Consider the following 21,917-nt stretch of genomic DNA (forward strand, 5'->3'; position numbering starts at 1 on the left):
AACAGATAAACCTTTAGTGCGATTATGAGCTCCACGTGTGTTCTGATGTGTGTTCAATGGCCCCATTCTCATGAGGTCTTTAACTCTGTCCTCAAAGTCAGAAGTACCGCATGTTAAATGGACTGCATTTCGATAGAGCTTTTCTAGCCAGTGGCCACTAAAAGCGCCATACAAAAAATACTGCATAACATTCACCCATTCATGCACACATTCACGGCGGATTCAGTCATGCAAAGCGACAGCCAACTCGTCAGGAGCAGTCAGGTGAGGTGTCTTGCTCACATACACCTCGACAATCAGCTAGGAGGAGACGGGGATCGTACTTGCAACCTTACGATTACCAGCCAACCCACTCTACCTCCTGAGCCACATGCAACCCAATTACTCTCTGCTAGATAAAGCTTTGTTTTTTCTTTGAAATACATGATGTATTTGATCAGGTATGAATGACCAACATGGGATATTGACGGATCATTTTCCTAATTGCTCCCCTTGTGTGCACAACTAAAGTCTGATGCAAAGTCTAATAACTAATAACAACAATAAATAATCCCCAAATCTCTCCCCAACACCATTATGGTGTCATGCTCAATCAGCATGCAATGTTAGGGAAACAGGTCCTCTTTTCCTCTCCATCTCCTCTCTGCCCCCTCATGCATCCTCGACCCAACTGTCCCTCCCAAAGCTTATGCCATAACAATGCAACCTAATAGGCTATTCAGCTGGGCGGCTTGGCGGAATAGCTGCAATTGTTAAATTTTATGCCAACCAAAAGTGTGAAAACAAAGAGCTGTGGTCAAAGAGGTTTAGTAAAAAGCTTTTTCTTCATTGCTGGTATTTGATGCATTTATAATTTTTGTCATCCACAGAAAATCGAATAAATTTCAGTCAGCCTTGACTCCGCTGACAGTAACTGTACGCAGCTTGTGTTTGACTCAGGACTGGAAGGGGTTGTAAAGACCCAGCTGGAACAGGATTTACTGACCAAGCTGGAACAGGAGTTGCGCCTGTGATAGCAACAGAAAACATCTCATTGATTCAAATCATTACCCAAAATAGTGTCTTCTAACACGAGCGCAGGCCTGCTTTGTCACACCCCCCACATCTTGAGGCTCAAAGAGAAGCAGTGTGGTGCAGATAGTGTCTAGCGTAGTGCAGAGCTTGCCGGCCCTGCGGTTGAATGTAGATGCCAGCTGTCGTTGCTCCATGACGTCTATGCCGCGGTTTCAACAGAGACAAAGCCCTGAAAGATGAAACGCAGGCAGACTATTCAGAATTCCCCTTGATGACCATCCACACACTCATTCAAAGGCCCTGCTCACCACTCTCACCCCGGCTCATTTGAATGAATCACTAATTGTAATCTGCAAAAAAGTTACATAGCCAACGTCTCAGTTTGTTACGTTATGTTGATACGGGGAGTCTGGTTATAAATGTTCGTATAATAAGTCATTTCAAAGGCTGCTGTTATTGTAGTGTAGGAATTACCCCCCATGTATTGATTCAGCTCACTGCTGCGGTACAACCCAGAGGTAGATGTTCTTTGGGGGGACCGGCGAGGGGCAAGCCTGGATATAAAGCCTTAGGGAACCCCTGTGGTAGGAACTCCCCCACCACCCAAGTCACAAACCCCATCATCCCCCACATCGGCCCTCATCCCCCACTAGTGCTCTCTGCAGCAGTCCAACATCGAGCATCAAAAACCTGAAGCATCAAACTAGAGAGGATGATCCACATATCTTGTACTTCGTTGAACAGAATTTCTGCAAATCAGTTAGAGCTCAAGTCTCAAGAACAAAAATAAATGACGCTAAATGTGATATACATTTGACACACAGACACACACACAGACACACACACACACACACACACACACACACACACACACACACACACACACACACACCTATACACACACAAACCCACACACACACACAAACACACACACTCAAGGGGTGCAAAAGCGTACTTGAGAAACGTGTTGTAAAAAACAAACGCCCTGTCGATATTATTTATTATGTTTATAGACATGGAGGATTCTCCCCCTAAAATCATATGAACAATGGCCACCTATGAGAAGACAATTTGTTCTTGATAAACAGAACTGTTCACTGAGTGACTGATCTGCAGGAACATTATGATAGATGAGCTGTGAAACATCCCCTTCACTGAAAACAGAGGGAGCACGAGAGAGAGGTAGAGAGAGTAAGAGAGAGGGAGAGAGGGGGAGAGAGAGAGGGAGACAGAGAGAGAGACAGAGAGAGAGAGAGAGAGAGAGAGAGAGAGAGAGAGAGAGAGAGAGAGAGAGAGAGAGAGAGAGAGAGAGAGAGAGAGAGAGAGAGAGAGAGAAGGGGGGGGGGGAGAGCGTTAGATAGAAATAGATAGAAAGAAAGAGAGATTGAAAGGAAGAGAGAAAGAGATATAGACATATAGAGAGATAAAGGGAGAGCCAGATAGCTCGATAGATAGGAGATAGAGGGGGAGAGGAAGAGAGAGAGAGAGGGGGAGGGGAGAAAGCCTTAAATAAAAATAGATAGATAGAAAGAGAGGTTGAAAGGAAGAGAGAAAGAGAGATGGACATACAGAGAGATAAAGGGAGAGACAGATAGATCGATAGATAGGTAGGGAAATAGAGGGGGAGAGGAAGAGAGAGAGAGAGACAGAGAGAGAGAGACAGAGAGAGAGAGAGAGAGAGATAGAGAGAGGGGGAGAGAGTTTCTTAATTCCTTTTTGGCAGCTCCAAACACCCACTGGTACTAAGGCTAATGTTGACAACACTTAAGTTACCAAAGAATATATCACAGAGGACCAACTAACGAACTGCAAATAAATGTCAAAACGAGTGATATTTAGAGGCAAATACACACTGTCTGTCTGTCTGTCTGTCTGTCTGTCTGTCTGTCTGTCTGTCTGTCTGTCTGTCTGTCTGTCTGTCTGTCTGTCTGTCTGTCTGTCTGTCTGTCTGTCTGTCTGTCTGTCTGTCTGTCTGTCTGTCTGTCTGTCTGTGTGTGTGTGTGTGTGATTATGTGTGTGTGGTGCAGCCGGTCTAACTCCACTATACTGTGCTATACTATACTATAAGTGCTACCATAAATCTGTTTTATTATTATTTTCATACTCGCTGAAACTTTAAATATCCTAACTTTCACTCGTTTTTTTCTTAATGGCTCAGTGTTGCACAACACACAGACACACACACAGACACACACACCAACACACTCACAGATGAGGACAGATCTATGGCTTTGGCTGAGAAGACAGAATCTCACTGAAAATCAATTTTTCAGCAGCATATTTCACACCTTATTCAGCAGCAATTGAACAGCCCAACCGAGACTAAATATTGGTGAATGGAAAAAAATATTTTTTTCAAAAAAGAAACAGCACAACTAAGACGAAATATTGATGTAGCACAAAGAACACGGATGGAGACTAAAAGGGCCAGGAGATAATATTACATTTAAGTTCTACATATATAAATATATACTACAGATTCAATCAGTATCTATTTTTATGTTGTTTTGTATTATGCTGTTTTTATTGGTTTGCTGCTATAAATATTCATTTTACCTGGTTATGACTTTAGGGATCGAGTGAGTTGTTATGTTGTATGTTTTGTACACATAATGTCTAGATTTGCTCTGTGTGTTTTTATTCATCTGAATTATTCTGATTCAATTCTGAGGGGATTCATGATGCAAGCACATAACAAAAAGAGGAGGCCAACCCCCTAGACACACAAGACAAGGTGCAGTTGTCACGACAACATGAGATCTATCTATCGTTTTTGGCTATCTTTGTTGCATATGGATGGGTGAACCTAGTGATTGTTTCTATGAACATCCTAACTGTACCAACAGTGATATATTGTCGTTTCTCCTTCTTCCGACGAAAGTACTTATTGTAGGTCGCTTTGGATAAAGCGTTGCCCTGGATGTGAATGTAAAAGTCTCCACTCACTTGCGGAAGGTGGGGATGGAGCCCTGGAGGGAGCGCTTGGCGGACATCCCAGAGCTGTGGCTCTGGCCCGACAGCAGGCTATCTGTCTCGAAGGAGAAGGTCCCGTCCTCCGGGACGTCCAGGAACTCCCCGTCACTCCACATGCCCGCCGAGCCGTCCAGCGTCTGGTACTTGATCTCTATGGTAACGCTGGTCTGTTCCCATAACAACAACGACATGAACACTGATTTAGAGGATGATCAGATGAACCAACGTTTCAGGCCCAGAGTCTTAAAGGATCTTCAACAACAGCAATCAATGCCAATTTGTTACAAATTTTCTTTATAAGGAAAATCACTTGAGATGAACCCCCTTGAGAAAACACTACCAGCTAAAAAGAAAAGTATTCCAAAGTTGCCACCTCATAACCATCGGAATAAACTTTTTTTGTAGGGGCTTCACTCACCCTTTAGCAGATAAGGTTAATTGCTCATTAACTGGGCGAGCTATAGAGCCTAGAGACTATTCATGATAAAATACATAATCAATCATTTGTGAAGCTCCTGTCCTTTTGCTACGGCTGTTGGTAGGGCTATTTTCTGCGTGTGTGTGTGTGTGTGTGTGTGTGTGTGTGTGTGTGTGTGGTGTGTGTGTGTGTGTGTGTGTGTGTGTGTGTGTGTGTGTGTGTGTGTGTGTGTGTGTGTGTGTGTGTGTGTGTGTGTCTGTGTGTGTGTGTGTATCCATCCAGTGTCATCCATTAAATTAAGAACTTAGAAAGGAGGAGTTTGATTGCCATGGTTTTTTTCTCTATCTATGCCAAATAAGAATAGACTATCGAGCTCTGTCTAATCGCAGTCGTAGTCATTGTTTTAGCAGCAAAATAGCTACTTAGAAAACCGCTTATCCGGGTCGGTTCGCGGGGGCAGCAGCTCCAGCAGAGGTTACCCAGACTTCTCTTTCCGGGCAACATTGACCAGCTTAGTGTCGGTCAATGTTGCGGTCCCAGGCCAGTGTTGAGATAAAATCTCTCCACCTAGTCCTGGGTCTCCCCCGGCCTCCTCCCCTCCTCACCTAGAGCAGCGGCTCTTCTCAGAGTTCCTCACGGATGGCTGAGCTTCTCCCCCTATCCCTAAGAGAGACACCAGCCACCCTCCTGAGAAAACCCATTTCGGCCCTTTGTGCCCGCAATCTCGCCCTTTCAGTCATCACTTTTATTTTAAACCAAATCAAATAATACAGGACATTAATCTTTGGTCCTAGTATAACAATAATCATACTTATTGTAAACCTATATATTCATACATAAAGTGCCACTAACTCCTTTCTCTCGCTCTTTCTCTCTCATTATCTGTCCTCTCTCTTTCTGCCTTTCTTCATCTCGCTTTCTCTTCCTCCCCCTTCGCCTCTCTCTTTCTATTTCTTGATAACTTTCTCCCTCTCAGACCCCCTGCTGCAGAGCAAGAAGGGGGGATAAGCCTCCTCTCTCTCCCTTTCTACCGCTTCTTTTTGCTGCAGAGGAAGAGGGAGATACTCTCTCTCTCGCGCGCTCTCTCTCTCTCTCTCTCTCTCTCCCTTCCTACCTCTCACTCTGCAGCAGAGGAAGAGGGGGGATATGCACTCTCTCCATTCCGTCCTCTCACTCTCCCATCTCTCTCTCTCTCTCTCTCTCTCTCTCTCGTCTCTCTCATCTCTCTGATCTCTTCCTCATCTGCTCATCTCTCTCGCTCTGTCTCCCTCTCTCTCTCTCTCTCCTCTCTCTCTCTCTCTCTCTCTCTCTCTCTCCTCTCTCTCTCTCTCTCTCTCTCTCTCCTCTCTCTCTCTCTCTCTCTCCTCTCTCTCTCTCTCTCTCTCTCTCTCTCTCTCTCTCTCTCTCTCTCTCTCTCTCTCTCTTTCTGCCACCTCTCTTTCAATCTCCATCCCATCAATCAATTGGTCCCTACTCCAATCCCCTTGCTGTCTATGGAGTACGCTAAGTCACTATAGCAACAACGTCACTTCCAAGTGAGTTGCGCGTAGACGCGCCCCCCTCAGGCGGAAAAGGCTCAGTTAACAACCCCCCCCCCCCCCCCCCCAAATACTATAGATATCGTAAAAATCTCATTAAGATAATAAGGGAGAAGAAGGGGAGAGGACATGGGAGCTTGAGGAAGGATTGTTTGTGTTTGTACAGATTGTGTTTCTGGGTCGTTAATTTGTGTGTTTGTGCCAACCTTTTAACACACTTGTTGTAATTTCAAGTGATAATCTTTTAAAGTACCCTGCCGTATAATAGGTACTGTAATAATAAGTAATGTATGTAGCACACTGCAAGAGTAAGGACCCCACATCCAGTACTGGGGTATTGCACATCTTCATTTATGAATTCATGATCTGATTAGGATATTCTAGGGGAATGTAGACATCCTTGCCCCAAATAGAAATATATTTGAGTTTGGCACCAAACTGACCAATTATAATTTGAGTTATATGTAACTGTTTTGCTTAGGACAAGGAAAGGGAAGTCATTAAGAAGAGCACAACACCAACCATCAATTATTTCTGATGAATTCCCACTAAATGCCAGTTTCCACGGCGAGGGACATTTCTCAGAGCAGATGGGAGCCCATGCATTTTTTCTCCCCCAAACCACACACACACACACACACACACACACACACACACACACACACACACACACACACACACACACACACACACACACACACACACACACACACACACACACACACAAACAAACAGACAAACACTAACACACACACACACTAACATAAACACACACACACACACACACACACACCCACACATACGCCCCTGTGAGTGAGCAGTACCCCACCTTGGTGGCGGTGTTGTTGTCGTCCACCAGCGTTTCAGTCAGCTCCAGGTGGCCGTCCTGTGCCACTTTCTGCAGAACCATCTGGAAGGTTCCCACCAGTCTGAACACAAAGTAAGAGCAGAAGAAGAAGGACTTACAAATCAATCACGTCAATAGAGGTCAACGGACATCCATACAGGGATGGACTCAATCGGTCAAATGTTGATCTCCATTCAGTTTGAATGTTTGATTACCATGAACCATAGAGTCCAATACGTAGAGAAAACCCAAACCAAACACAGAAAGTACCCCTACAGACAGCCACACAAGGTCTTAGTAATGGGCACCACTGAGTATGAGAGAGAAAGAAAGTTAGTATACATTTACTGAGACAACAGACTTAACAGTATGCAGACCGCTTTACTTTGTGTAAACTCGTTTTAATGCAGTTGCCAAACGCAAGTATTCAGAACTGCTGTTTGATCCAGGCCTGAAAATATTTTCAATTTATTCACACACACATCCCCCTTACCCACACCCACACACACACACCCATCCTCACACCCAGCCACCCAACGAACCACACACACACATACTTATTTAAAACACATCTCCACATCTGAAGAACGACAAGATGAAACTCCAACCCCTCCTCAACGGTGCTGATCTTCTCTCCAGAGGCAAAATAACTTCCACTAAATCGACTAAACAACACTCACAACCCGGCACCCATTTGTCCGTTTGTCCATTTTTTTTTTTTTTTTTTCTTGTTTAGTCTTCTGCTGGGTTTAATTGGTATGTGGACAATGGAGAAGGGCTGTGAGCTGATGTGTGAAGTGAGAAGCCCCGGGCAGCAGACTGAGAGGCTGACCGCTGCCTCTCCCAGCACACACACGCACACATACACGTATCCGCATGCACACACGCACATGCATGCATGCACACACACGCATACACACACACGCACGCACACACGCACGCACGCACACGCACGCACAAACACATACACACATACGCACACTTTTCACACACACACACGGATAGGCCTGCACACACACACACAGACACCCTTTGGCTCTCTCTCATTCTCTCTCTCGCAGAGAGATGCTCTCTCTCTATGCTGTGTAGTAGATGTTTGTTAAGAAACAAATAGAGTGTGTGTGTGTGTGTGTGTGTGTGTGTGTGTGTGTGTGTGTGTGTGTGTGTGTGTGTGTGTGTGTGTGTGTGTGTGTGTGTGTGTGTGTGTGTGTGTGTGTGTGTGTGTGTGTGTGTGTGTGTGTGTGTGTGTGTGTGTGGATGTCTCGCTCTCTCTCACTGTCTCCCGCTCTCTCTCAGGGGCGATGACTCACAATGTGTGAGTTCCTCAGCAGCAGCATCAAGGTTTTATTGGGTTTGACCGACGAGCAGGGGAATGAGCTCACCCCAATATGATCTAGACATTATGGGCATCTCACAGACACACCCACACACGCACACAAACCACACACACCCAAACAGATACTTCCAAACAGATTCACACATACACACACGGAAACACCCAGCTCTCACTCACCATACACACACACACACACAAACACACACACACACATACACACACACACACTCATACACACACACAGTCACACACACACACACACACACCTACACAATGGAATGCACACATTACGGGCCCTATCTTGCACCCAGCGTAATTTACCTTCTACACCGACGCATGTATCGTTGCTAGTTTGCGCAAAGCTAATATTCCCCCGAAGCAAACTCGCGCCACTACACTTGCGCCCTGAGAGGTGTGTTGGCGAAAAGCAGAGCCACAAATGATACATGGTGTTATCTCACAGATCGATAAAGCAGTTGTGCAACTGACGGAAAAATACCTGGTCTAAGTGAACTACAATAGCGCAGTTGGTGTTGCTATTTTGACATACCATGGCAGGTCGGAATTGCAACATAAGCTTACACACCATGGGTATACACAGCACAAACATGTAAACGATTAGCCTAATTAAAATACTATGATGATGATGTGGATTGTGGAAACATATTTTTTCCATAGGGGCTGCATGAATTTACACTGTAGTAGGCTATGCCATGCGTTAAAATAATAATAATAACAATACTAAACTCGAGCAAAGTAGGCTATATCCCAGCCTTCCACAACAAAATCTAATTTTAGGATGAATTATAACGTTGGTTCAATTATTTGGGAAAGAACAGCTGATACAGGGGTATGAAGTTGTACTTTTATAACAATTCATCCGCAAACACTGTACAGCAATCACATATATTCTTGACACAGACATCGTGTAGAAGCCCATTACTTTTAGGATTAATGAGTATTTGATTGTGAGAAAATATTGTTTTACCGCGAATGAGTGTTTAAAAGAATGAATGAATGCGGGCGCGCATGTGTGCACCCATCGGTTTAAACACACACAAACTACACAAGTAACACATGATGCAGTCCATAGCAATGTATATTTATTGCTAGAGAAGCTTTCTATTGCTAGAGAAGCTGTCTTGCTACGGTTTGTCATCCTCTGCAGTTACCTGGATAGAGAGCTATTTATCCAGAAGATCACAGAGAGGTTTTTTTAATGGTTGTCTCTCTAATGCTGAATAAGTACAGTCTGGAATACCACAAGGGAGCTGCCTTGGGCAGCTACTGTTAAAAATCTTTACAAATGACTTACCATTGGTCTTGAACAGGGCCAAGTAGTCCATGTATGCTGACGACATAACATTACATGAGTCAGCTACCACTGAGGAAGATTTGTCTGCAACTCTGAATAAAGAGTTGCAACTAATATCAATTCAATTAAATTTTATTTTATAGCCCTTAATCACCATTACAGTCTTAAAGGGCTTAACAGGCCAAATATTTCATGATCAGACTGGGTCAAGAATAACGGAATGGTCTTAAACATCTCACAGACAAAATGCATTGTATTAGGCTCACAATATATGTGACAACTAAATCCAAAACTCAATTTATCAATGAACGGGATACAAATTGAGCAGGTGGAAGAAACAAAGCTGCTTGGTGTCACAATGGATAGTCATCTGTCATGGTCTGCTCACATAAACAACATAACCAAGAAAAGGTGGAGGGGGCTATCGGCAATCAGGAGATGTGCGGGGTTCTTAACATCAACCTCTGCGGTCCAGGTTACCAGGCACTGGTTCTGTCCCATCTTGACTATTGTCCTGCCGTTTGGACGAGTGCAGCGAAAAAGGACTTGAGAAAACTACAACTAGTCCAAAATAGAACTGAAGGGCAAGGGCGCCTTACCCTTCAGTGTAGAAATAGGTCTAATATTTTACATATGCATAATGCCGATCTTGGCTCATGGTAGAACAAAGACTGCTAGCTAGTCTCACTTAATTTTTTAGGAGCATTTGTATTAGCAACAAACCTAATTGCTTGTACAAATGAAGTCATAACACTAGTAATAGACATAACTCCTCTACCAGGCAGTAATTAATTCAATAATTTACAATTATTGACTTCCGACTTCCGTTCCGCACTTCTCATTTGTGTTTCAGAACGTTAAAATAGGGCCGCACATGTTTTGTATAAATATTTGCATTTGTGTGCACACAATATTAAGGCAAACAATTCTGAAAGTATATTCATTATCCTATAGAAAAGCTCAAATAAAGCTACTTTAAGTTAATTAAAAAAGGTATCTTGTTTATCGCTGTTTGTCACTGCATTCCTCCCGCTTTAGTCCTGCTGCCCCTCCCCCTCTTCCTTTCTCTCTGTCCTTATTTCCCTCTAAAACCAACAGATATACTGCAACAACAGCCACAAAAATTGCACAGCCCTCATAACTTTGTACTGCAGACTATTATCTCAGAGCGAGCTCCTCCTCTGCCAGAAGCTTGTTCTCTTATTCCAAGATGCATAGCTATAGTAGTGCCCAAAGGGACCCTAACCCTAACCCTACTGCAACTACAGGATACAAGGATATGAAAACATGTCACTGTATGGTTTATGGATTTCCCCACAGTTGGCCAATTCCTCTCTGCATTCCCCATTCACACGCCCTTCTATACAACACACCAGCCTCCTTCCTTCTCACCAAACACATGGTATCCATGGTGATGGATAGGACCACTGGCTGCAAAGCAAATGGCTTCAACCGTCCTTTATGGCTATTGTACCAGGGCTACAAGTTGCTGAATAATTGAAACTGGCAGGGCCTATCGTGTTCTAGCTCACATTTTAGCACTTCAAAAGGCCACATTCAATATTGATGAAACCATTTACTTTCATCCGCTATATAATTGAACGTCTCCCTTCCCTTTCTGTCTTCTCTCTATTCTCATTATTTTATCCTGGATTAATCTTACATTTCAATTTTTTGGTGTGTGTGCTTCACTGAGGATCATGTAGAAGTGTTGTGTATGAGGAGGAGGAGTGTTGTGTATGAGGAGGAGGAGTGTTGTGTATGAGGAGGGAGCAGTGTTGTGTAGGATGTAGGGAGTGTTGTGTATGAGGAGAGGCGTGTTGTGTATGAGGCGGAGTCGTTGTGTGTATGCGGAGGAGCTGTTGTGTATGAGAGGCGCGAGAGTGTTGGATGTATGCGGCGTGAGTGTTGTGTCTGCGGAGGAGGAGTGTTGTGGTATGCGGTAGGCGGAGTGTTGTGTATAGGAGGAGGCGTGTTGTGTATGAGGAGGAGTTTGTGTGTCTGAGCAGGGAGAAGTGTTGTGTATGAGGAGGAGGAAGTGTTGTGTATGAGTAAGGGAGGCGTGATGTGTATGACGGCGGAGGAGTTGTTGTGTATGAAGGAGAGGAGTGTTGTGTAGTGAGGAGGCGGCAACCGAGTGTGTGTATGAGAGAAGGAGGTGTTGTGTATGCGGAGGGAGGCGTGTTGTGTATGAGGGAGGAGTGTTTGTGTATGAGGAGGCGTCTTGTGTATGCGCAGGAGAAGTGTGTGTATGAGGAGGAGGAGGAGTGCTTGTTATGAGGAGGACTGGCGTGTGTGTATGAGGAGGAGTGTTGTGTATGAGGACGGAGGAGTGTTGTGTATGAGGAGGAGTGTTGTGTATGAGGAGGAGGAGTGTTGTGTATGAGGAGGAGGAGTGTTGTGTATGAGGAGGAGGAGTGTTGTGTATGAGGAGGAGTGTTGTGTATGAGCAGGAGAAGTGTTGTGTATGAGGAGGAGGAGTGTTGTGTATGAGGAGGAGGAGTGTTGTGTATGAGGAGGAGGAGTGTGTGTATGAGGAGGAGAGGTGTTGTGTATGGAGGAGGAGGAGTGTTGTCGTATGCGGAGAGGGAGTGTTGTGTATGAGGAGGAGGAGTGTTGTGTATGAGGAGGAGGAGTGTTGTGTATGAGGAGGAGGAGTGTTGTGTATGAGGAGGAGGAGTGTTGTGTATGAGGAGGAGTGTTGTGTATGAGGAGGAGGAGTGTTGTGTATGAGGAGGAGGAGTGTTGTGTATGAGGAGGAGTGTGTGTATGAGGAGGAGGAGTGTTGGTATGAGGAGGAGGAGTGTGTGTATGAGGAGGAGGAGTTGTTGTGTATGAGGAGGAGGAGTGTTGTGTATGAGGAGGAGGAGTGTTGTGTATGAGCCGGAGAAGAGGCCTTGAGGATGTAGAAATGGCTCCAGAGCTCCGTATCTCCTGGAGGCAGCGCTCCTGCTGGGAAGCAGACGCTAATCTGTTTTTGAGAAGGGTGTCGAAGGGAAATGGACACCAGACTGGGACGTGATTGAGCTTCTATTGGCAGAGGAAAGGTTCTGATGGACCGTACAATGCAATGACCAGGCTCACCTAATGCACAGATCGACACCAACTTGTGAGCACACGCACGCACACACACACACACACACACACACACACACACACACACACACACACACACACACACACACACACACACACACACACACACACACACACACACACACACACACACACACACAAACACACACACACACACACACAGGTATATCAATAAAGACAAATGTAGCTTGAGAAAGTGTGTTAATATTTTGATAGAGCGTGTGTTTAGCATCAGCTCTCCCCACTCCAGAATGATTTCCTACTTCCTTCTTCTCCATTACATTGAGCTGTTTGCTCGGGATGATCCTCACTCCGACAATACAAGCTTCTATTAACCTGCTCAAAGTATCCATCCAGATGGCATATTTGATCCTTTGCATGCAATAAGTTTGCATTGAATACCTACTGCATACTAATTAATCATCTGATTGAAATTCCTCAAAATGTAGGGATTATGCATAGGATTGTGAAACAAAGGATGTAGAAAATGATTGAAGAAACATTGACAGCTTTTTTAAAACCAGCTCTGCGTATCTGGCGATTTAAAGTTGTAAAACTCTTGACTTGTGACAAGACACGTTAGACGTCCTTTATGCATTTTAATGGACTAGACAATTTACTATATGCATGACATGGACCGAGCTTGGCAAAAAGTAAAAAATAAAGAATGGAAAATGTACCACAAATGAAAGCAAGAAATAAATTGGCTGAAAGTAAAAGAGAGAGTTGAGGAAAAAACTAAAAACAGTGAGGGAGAAGCGAAGATACGGAGGCGGACAGGAAAGGAGCTTTGGTTGAGCGCTCTGCATGAATTATACACCAGCTTATCTTCCTTCAGTGGGATGCAGAGTCAAAGAAAACCCCCAATGCTCATACGGGAAGATAAAATGGAGAGAAAGCACTGCGAAGGCTTCCAAAATACCCACGGCAAGTATTCAAACTGTCACAAACTCACAGGGACCGGGTTAACTGTAAACCATTCCAAACACATTTGAAGCAAACGGCGCTTTTGCGCACGTGACCTATCAGTTTTTGTTCAAGTCCGGTTCTGTTTTGTTGTGGAAAACACATCACCACTGCATTCATCCATTGGTCCTCAATGTCCCCGCAGCCTGCAGCTGTAAATAGCCATTTATAAAACATAATGTTCCAGTGATGTACAATTAAACTTCGTAATCCACAGGAAACTTTCTAGGAAGTATTTCCACATGGGCTTCACACACGCTGAGCCAAATTGGCCGTATTGATACAATTTCATAAACATGCTTCAAAACAATAGCAATTCCCCCCCTTACAAAAGCATTACATCTGTCCTTCCAACATACTTGCAACTGAAGTAGAGAAAATAAAATGTCTATAATTTGTTGTGTTGCGTACTGTGGAGTGCCTAGATGCCCCAGACCCTCCATAAGGGGAGAAGGGGATCAAACCCCTGGCCCTCTGCCTCAGAGAGACAAACTGGGAGAAGTTATTGACAATCTGTATTGTCCAGTATTGTCCAGTCAGTCCTGCATGGTTTGCAATGGTTGACACTCCTGCCAGCCATTAGGGGCTACAAGCCAACGTCCCTAGCCACAAGGCCAAGGACACAACCTCTCCCCTCAGGGAGGACGGGAACAGCCCAAGAGAGAACGGTGAGCGGCCTTGAAGAGGAGCCAAAGCTTTAAGAAATACAAAGAAGAGGGACACCACAGAAGAGGGACCTGTTGTGTGTGCTGCCTACCCTGTCCCACCCCTTTTCCCCTTGACGTCCAACCGGCCTCCGGGGTATATAACCCCTCACAGGAAACCTTCCCAGAACTTGGATCAGTGGGATTTGCACCTCCCCTTCACCCTCATCATTTTTTGGTCTTTTGTACACACCAAGTGGGCCTCGGTTCCCTCAGACCGCCCAGTACGCTATTTGATAACTTATCTAGGAAAGAATGTGTCACAGCAATTTTGTAACAATTCAACAACTGTAAGCCAGTGGCTGCTTCCCTCTTGGAGTTGTTCAATCAATACCTGTAATAAGGATGAGAACAGGAATCGAGCAGCTTGTCTGAGCGGCCACGGACCGTCAGACCAGGGACAATAGAGGAAATGAGTGATAAATTGTGTGTGTAAATTTTGCCAGCTGGGAGATGGACTGGCATTGTATGTGCCAGTGTTATGTAATACAAGCCAGCTCATCCCAGTTGTGTTCTAAGCGTGTTGTGTGTTTCTATACCCCCTCCTCACAGCCAGGGAGAGGTATCGGTTCCACTGGCCCTTGGGACCAGGTGTGAGGACAACACAGTTTACGACCACTCCTGAATTATTTACACACTCTCAACCCTGCTCGTGAGGGTGTGCCCCCCTTTGGATGTGTGTTTGCGTGTCAGTCAGTGGTGGGGGCAGTTATTGGAAGAAGAATGAAACATAGTATTACTGATAAACACCAATAGAGACACTCAATCACAGTAACATGTGGCAAGTCAGACATGGAGAGATTGGCTAGCATGTAGAACTGGTCTGAAGGAGACGTTCCCTGTCACAAAGGTCAAGGCTCAAAAAGCTGTTATAGACGGATTAAGAAACAATTTTAGGATGGTACTGCCAATTTATTTTAGCAAAAAAATCTCTTTGTCCAATCTGTTTAATCCTGACAGCGATCAAATAAATCAATATTATTGCCAAGATGGCACAAAAAAATCCTGTATCTGTGGTTAGGTCGACGGCCTGTCATTTTCCATTCAGCCATAATAACATGATTGGATGGGCATTCCTGTTCGTCTACAAATACTACGGTCTACCTGCCCGGACACCCGCCATCTTACCGTGCCGGCTAGCAGGACAGGACGCAAAGTGAACTGGTCGCGTGTTTTGGTTAGAAGGGGTAGCCCCGCCCCTTATGCGGCGGTTTTTAGTCTTTAACCCTGCCACCAGAGACTCTGGAAAAGAGCAATACATTTCTTTCTGCTTCCGATATGTTTCAAGAGCTGGCTGTTTCCCTTAGCGCGCTATTGGCTGGTTTAACACAATGACGACAGGGAAGTGACGGCAAGACAGTCAGTTTAACTAGGCCGTTGATCAGCCTGTGTGAGTGAAGAAAATGACACGAAGCTTCCCCAGACCAACGTGGAATCTACGATGAGTTGTCGGCTGCAATAGCCATACTACACAGATTTGGAGGCTGGGGAGAAGAGGCTGGGATCGGTCTGAGGGAGGGGACCGGAATTTTTCCAGGTGATGCATTTCAGAATTTAGCCTGATCTGACCATCCTCTCATCATAGGCAAACAATAATTCGTATCTTTTTTATCGAATGTGGCTAAGCACTAAAATGTTTACAAATTTATATTTGTACACTTTCATTCTGACCAGGGGCCCCCATGCATGAATAATGAATGGTAATGATGTGATATTAAAAAATATATATATTGACTAAATGCCATATATCTAATGAATACACATTACAATTTACATATTAGCAGATTAACTGCATTTCCAATGACAAACTTACATTTTTCATCTATGTTTATTTTTAACCATTTATTTGAACGACACCATTTTGAGTAAGTATGTTTTAAGGTCCAATGCTGTCTGTCCTACCTTAACGACTTACATTTATCATAGCATATTTGATACTAATCAAACATAGCATTATCCTAGCATCGCTGTATAGCTCCAGAGCCAAAAGACACTTCACCTGAGATTATTATAAACATTCAAGTAGTAATCCCCTTCTTTATGACCAGTAACTATAGGTTATAAAGCCATTAAGCCATGTCCTGGAGATCAGTGTTATCAGGGCTCTACTAGTCTGCTCTGAGGGGACAGCTGTGAGCAGTGATAAAAATAGGTGCCATGCAAACAAAGCATCAAACAATTAATCCTGTTTGGATTTCAAATATATTCCGTGGGCAAGCCATACCAATCATTGATCATATTTTCACTGGACAGGCACGCATGACACGATGTAAGGGGAACACCACACAAACACACACACACCACACCCACCAGCATTTGTATGGGAGTGGACCATCAACATAGTATTGTGAGCATGTCGGGCACACGCAAAAAATGATCCCCATACACGCACGCAAACACCTACACAAACAAACATGCAGGAACCCACTCTATAGACACACGAAAAACGCACACAAACACACAAATACAAATAAGAAAAAAGAAAGAAGTATTAAAGAGAAGAAAAGCTGGTCCCCAGTTGATTGTACAGGTTCATCCTGCCCATTCACTTAGGCCGCCCCTCTGTTAGTCATAGAAGGCCAACCGGTTCGTTCTTTCCTATAGCGTGGTGGCTCATGACAGGTCCGTCCTATTTATCCCGTCTAAACTTCTTTCATTTCCTGCTTAAAGCTGTGATGGAAAAGTTCACTCATAGCCTGGCCCGGTGGTTCTCTGTGGGCCGTCGCCAATTCACTCAATTTGAACAAGCTCCGCGTGCCCAAACCAAAGACTGCACAGTGCACTTCATTGGACATGGCACAAGCCCTGTGTCTTTTTGATAGCTCCCCAACTGTGATGGATGGATAGACAGAGGCTGCATGTCAGCTGTTGTTGGATGGAATTATCTTGATTGCTTTTTCACGCCTACCGTGGTGAAGACCCTTGCTGTAGTCAACACTTGCTACCTACAATATCTCGTTGCCAGCCAGTCTGCTGCCGGTCGGCCATGCGAAAGTAGGAAAGAGAAATAAATGAAATTGTTTTTCTTGGTGTGTGTGGGGTGGGTGTGTGTGGCTGCCGGGGGGGGGTTTCCAGCTTTTGCCCTTCGAATTTTTAACTAAATCGATTTTTTTTGTTGGTATATGGTTGCCCCTAAAAGACATTTATACTGCAGTACTTTTGATTAGCAATGAGATAAAGGGGAATAAGAAAGATAGAAGTCGTATAAGCACTCACTAATGTTTATAATACAGTTTGTGGACACATATTAATATGTGCCAGGCCAACTTCAATATTCTTATTTTGAAACTAACCTTTATGGACATTAGTTTCAAGACAATTGCAATGTGATGTGGATTGTACAGTTGTGTTTAGGGTTGATTACTACTTATTTAGTCTTGAATTCCTGGCATCTGAAATAATTTGACCGCGTCTTGGACAGCAATCTCTTTCAGCTAACATTCATCTCTTTGTATCTCTTTGTCGCATGGACATGAAAATAAATCACTTTCCTCTCATAAGTATCAAAGTAAACCACTGACAAATAGCATAATTGTGTACTCTAATATGGATTTCAATTTAGCCACTTTGTAGAAAATACACAGCTGTAATATTATTTTACCATCCATTAAAATGTAATAATAATACAATGACATAATCTTCCCTACACTGAGAGCCAGTCAAACCACAGTCCAATCATTGATCATGGGGAATAGCCTATTTGTGTCGCTAAAAGATGATGATCATTAAAAACATTCAGATGAAAAATAAAGATGCTTTCAAAATCCATTACTTTTCCCTTTGCACGTTAGCGCTAGCAGCCGTAGAAGCATAAAGCTGTCGAGTTATCATATCATGCCTTTCATTTCACATGCTGTAGATTTCTGCCTCCTAAAGATCTCAGCATGGACCCGTGTCGCAGCGATCCTGAGATTGAGGAGGGTTTGGAGATTCATCCCCGGTAGGAAGCGAGCGGAGGGAGACCGGAGGGAAGCCAGGGGTAATTTAGGAGCTCATTGGCCCCCTGCTGCCTGATTCACCAGACTACGGGGGTCACTTGCCAAGGAAAATAAATTAAGATCATTCATTTATATTTTCATGCTTTTTACAATCCAAAAATAACGTTTTTCACATAAATAGGACGGACCGTAGCTACGACTTGGCAACGGGAGGTATTCTAGTCCTCTGAGCCAGAGAGCTAATGTGACGTCCACAAAAATATTATCTTTGTTTTTGTGAATCGTATTATACTTTTGTGTTTTTCTGTAAGTAACTAGGGTTGCTGAAGTTACATGTAGGATTTTTGTAGTCACACACGCACGCCCGCATTCATAAATTATTTTTAACACTCACTCGCGGTAAAACAATGTTTTCTCACGATCAAATACTCTTCAATCCTAAAAGTTCATGGGCATGTACACGATGTCTGTGTCAAGAAAATATGTGTTTGCTGTACGGTGTTTGCAGATGCATTGATTTAAAAGTACACGGTATCAGCTGTTCTTTCCCAAATAATTTACAAAAAATGTGTGGCTAGGTAGATGAGAGAAGCAAAGTGTATGCGCGATGTGCACAAGCAACATTATGCATGCGCCTCCTCCTTTCGCCGAGCCGATCCTTGGGGCGCCAGATCATTCCCTAATTTACCGACGCGTGGCGCAGGAGGGAAAGAACGCTCTGCGCCAGTTGCAAACTAGTAACGACACATGCGCCAGTGATTAAGTAAATTGCGCCGGATGCAAGATAGGGCCCAAAGTGTACACATTTATAATTCGAAATTCGACCCAACCTTTATGCCACAGATACTCTAGGACGGGTCTATAGCATATGATAGCATTGTCTGATTACAGTTTAATTCATTTTTCACAACCTACCAGCTCTCGTTGTGAAGACTAGTCACCGCGCTATTCAAACTCTGAATCTGCCAATTTCTTTCCAACTTGACGGAAGTTCATTACAATGAAAATCGCAACGGTCTATACTTTCAACATAAAGTGTACATATATAATTCGAAATTCGTCCCAACCTTTATACCACAGATACTACAGGGTCTATACCATATAACCGCGTTTTCTGATTACAGTTGAATGTAAAAGTAAGCTGACAAAATTGCTAATTAACACCGCAACTGCAAATTAACGACACAAAGATAACCATGGCAACTGGTCAAACAAATTTTCTTTTTGCTATCTTCCAGCGAGCTTATCCGCCGTGTTGATAAACAATAAAAATAGTCCCCCTAGGCTCCAAAACTAACCATATGAACGTTTTAGCCCCTTATCGAAACCGCAATATGTCACGTGTGTCAAGGTACTCTTGCCAAAACAAAATGATTTAAAATCAACATTTTACAGAATTTCAGCATTAAGAAACGTTTTGAAAACATTTCTAGCGATAATGTGGATTTTGTTGTCGTAATCTTCAGTCAGTGAATTGATATGTTTAGGTTAAAGTAAATATTCCTATCGTGCCCATGGTGACTCATATGGGTGCAGCTTGCATCTAGTTTGATTCAATGTCTTTTCGTTCTGTAGTCATCTGAGCTGTTACGTTCAGGACTATTTATGTAACAAAAAATAAATAGTCGACCCCATAAGTCACATAATTAGTTAAGCTCTGTAGGGCATTATCGTAATGCCCTTATAATATAACAGCTTGAAAAACGTTTAAAGTGACATTCATTTAATTATCCTTTTAAACAAAATGAATGAATAAAATGAAGCATCTGCATGGATTTTCGGTGAGGCAAAGCCAAGATAAACTCCACCACAAGAGCATGTCGTCCTAGTCCATCCCAAAATAGAATAACAAATGTCATCCCTGGGTCACTCTTAAAAAGTCATTTGAAGAACATCATCAGTTACATAAAATAGCACTTATGAGCAAAACACACAGATGACAACAGAAAGACATTGATACAAATGAATACAGCATTGCAGCAATACAGCATTACAGCAATACAGATGAATGTTAACTGAAAGAGATTGCTGTCCAAGACGCGGTCAAACCATTTCAGATGCCAGGAACAACATGCAAGCTGAGTGGTTTCAGGGATCGCAGCATCAATATGAATCAACATGGCAACGATAGAAAACGTTGCATTAACTAACATATTTAACATCCTATACATTCACTGACTGAAGATTACGAAAACATAAAGCACATTTATCCCTGGAAAGTTATCAAAATGCAATTTAATACTGAAACTATCTAAAGATTTCGCATTTATTTTAGATTAAAGCAAATGTCATCCATTTTATTTTGGCATCAGTAAACCTTGACGTATTGCTGTTTCAATAGGGGGCTTTCGATATGGGTCGTTTTGGATGAGCTATGCAAACAACCTATTCTGTCGTTAAGGTTGGATATCACGTTTGATAGTCAGGCCCGTCTACAAACGTTTAACCCTCCTATTATGTTCAAATAAACGTCCAACTTTGACGTTTGGGGTCAATTTGACACGAGAAATTCAACATGCAGAAGATTATTGTAACTGAAAGTCTTAACCAAGTTTCTCTCTTGGCTACTTTAGGCCTTTCTACTGACCATCTTTATAGCTCAGTAGATAATACATGGCTGCCCCCAACCTCCCCTAGGTATACACTGTAGGCCTATACAAAAGTAAAAAATAGCCTGACCCCTTTTATGTTTCATTTGAATGGGCCCCACAAAGCTTAGCTTCCAAGCAACCATATCACACAGCATTGCAACTGTAAAAACGTCCTCTTTTTATGTTCGTACTGCTAAATTGCTTTTGCCTTTTAAGCAGCCTGGAGCAGGCTGTGGGCCCAGCATGGCGTTAATGCTCCACGGATGAGTGCACACAGCAGCAGCAGCTGGGAGGGAGGTGCAGTAGTACCTGGCCCTTTTGATTTGATTTAAAACTAGGACAATGGAGACCATGGGAGGAGGAGCAGATGGGATCCACAGTGACACTCTGTATCCATTCCTAAGGCCCCTGTGCAGAGATTAACACATACTGTATGCTGCCGGGTACGATCACACAAGACCTGCACTTGACATGTTCATGTGTGTCTATTTAGGTCATGGGTGTTTAGGTTTGTAAAGGTGCAAAGGTGGCGCTATTTAAAAAAATATTTCTCCTTACGAGATTGACCTAGACTCAAAATTCTTTCATCATACTAATCTTTAAAATCAGATGCATCTTTTTCACCTTGGTCTTCTGCTCTATAAATGTTTACTTTTCCTACAATTTCATAGAAAAGCCAAACGTCCACAGTCTTCACCAAGTGAATGAGGCTGCACGTAGTTCAGGAATGTCAGTGGCTCAACGGGATAATGCCGTGTCCTTAGGTTGAGAGTTTGAATACTTATTAGAGCATTATGAACAGGCTGAATATGACATTCTGTCATCGCCACACATTTAAGAAACACAACATTGAACAGCACCTGAAATTCATCAGGCAATCAACATTCCGGCTCATTCGTTTCCAAGAATCTGACTGCCAAGACACAGTATGGCATTAAAGGGAACTTTTCATTAACCATTTTTCCTTCATAATTTACCATATTTATACTTCTTCCGTTAGTGTTCTTGACTACAAATGTTTAATTTCCCCAGAATTTCAAAGATTTTTCAGGTATATGATTTGAAGAACACTTGAGAAATGTGTGCTTTGAGTTTTCTGGATGTTGTGTGCTTATCAATAGAAATGTTGACCATGTGAATGAGGCTGCAGTTCAGGATTATAAGTGGCTCAATGGGATAAT

The 21,917-nt window shown here is 43.3% G+C and overlaps 1 protein-coding gene across 1 annotated transcript in view; it reads right to left on the reverse strand.

Annotated features, from left to right (window-relative positions):
* Window positions 1-21,917, reverse strand: part of otofa (otoferlin a) — an 81,845-nt gene that overhangs the window by 42,364 nt on the left and 17,564 nt on the right. The window contains exons 3-4 of the mRNA XM_056581652.1: window positions 6,773-6,872; window positions 3,961-4,154 (exon numbers count right to left, since the gene is read on the reverse strand). Of these exons, the coding sequence (XP_056437627.1) occupies window positions 3,961-4,154; window positions 6,773-6,872 (294 nt within the window). The remainder of the gene's footprint in view (window positions 1-3,960; window positions 4,155-6,772; window positions 6,873-21,917) is intronic.

Source organism: Gadus chalcogrammus, chromosome 21 (assembly GCF_026213295.1).
Source record: "Gadus chalcogrammus isolate NIFS_2021 chromosome 21, NIFS_Gcha_1.0, whole genome shotgun sequence".
NCBI lineage: Eukaryota > Metazoa > Chordata > Actinopteri > Gadiformes > Gadidae > Gadus > Gadus chalcogrammus.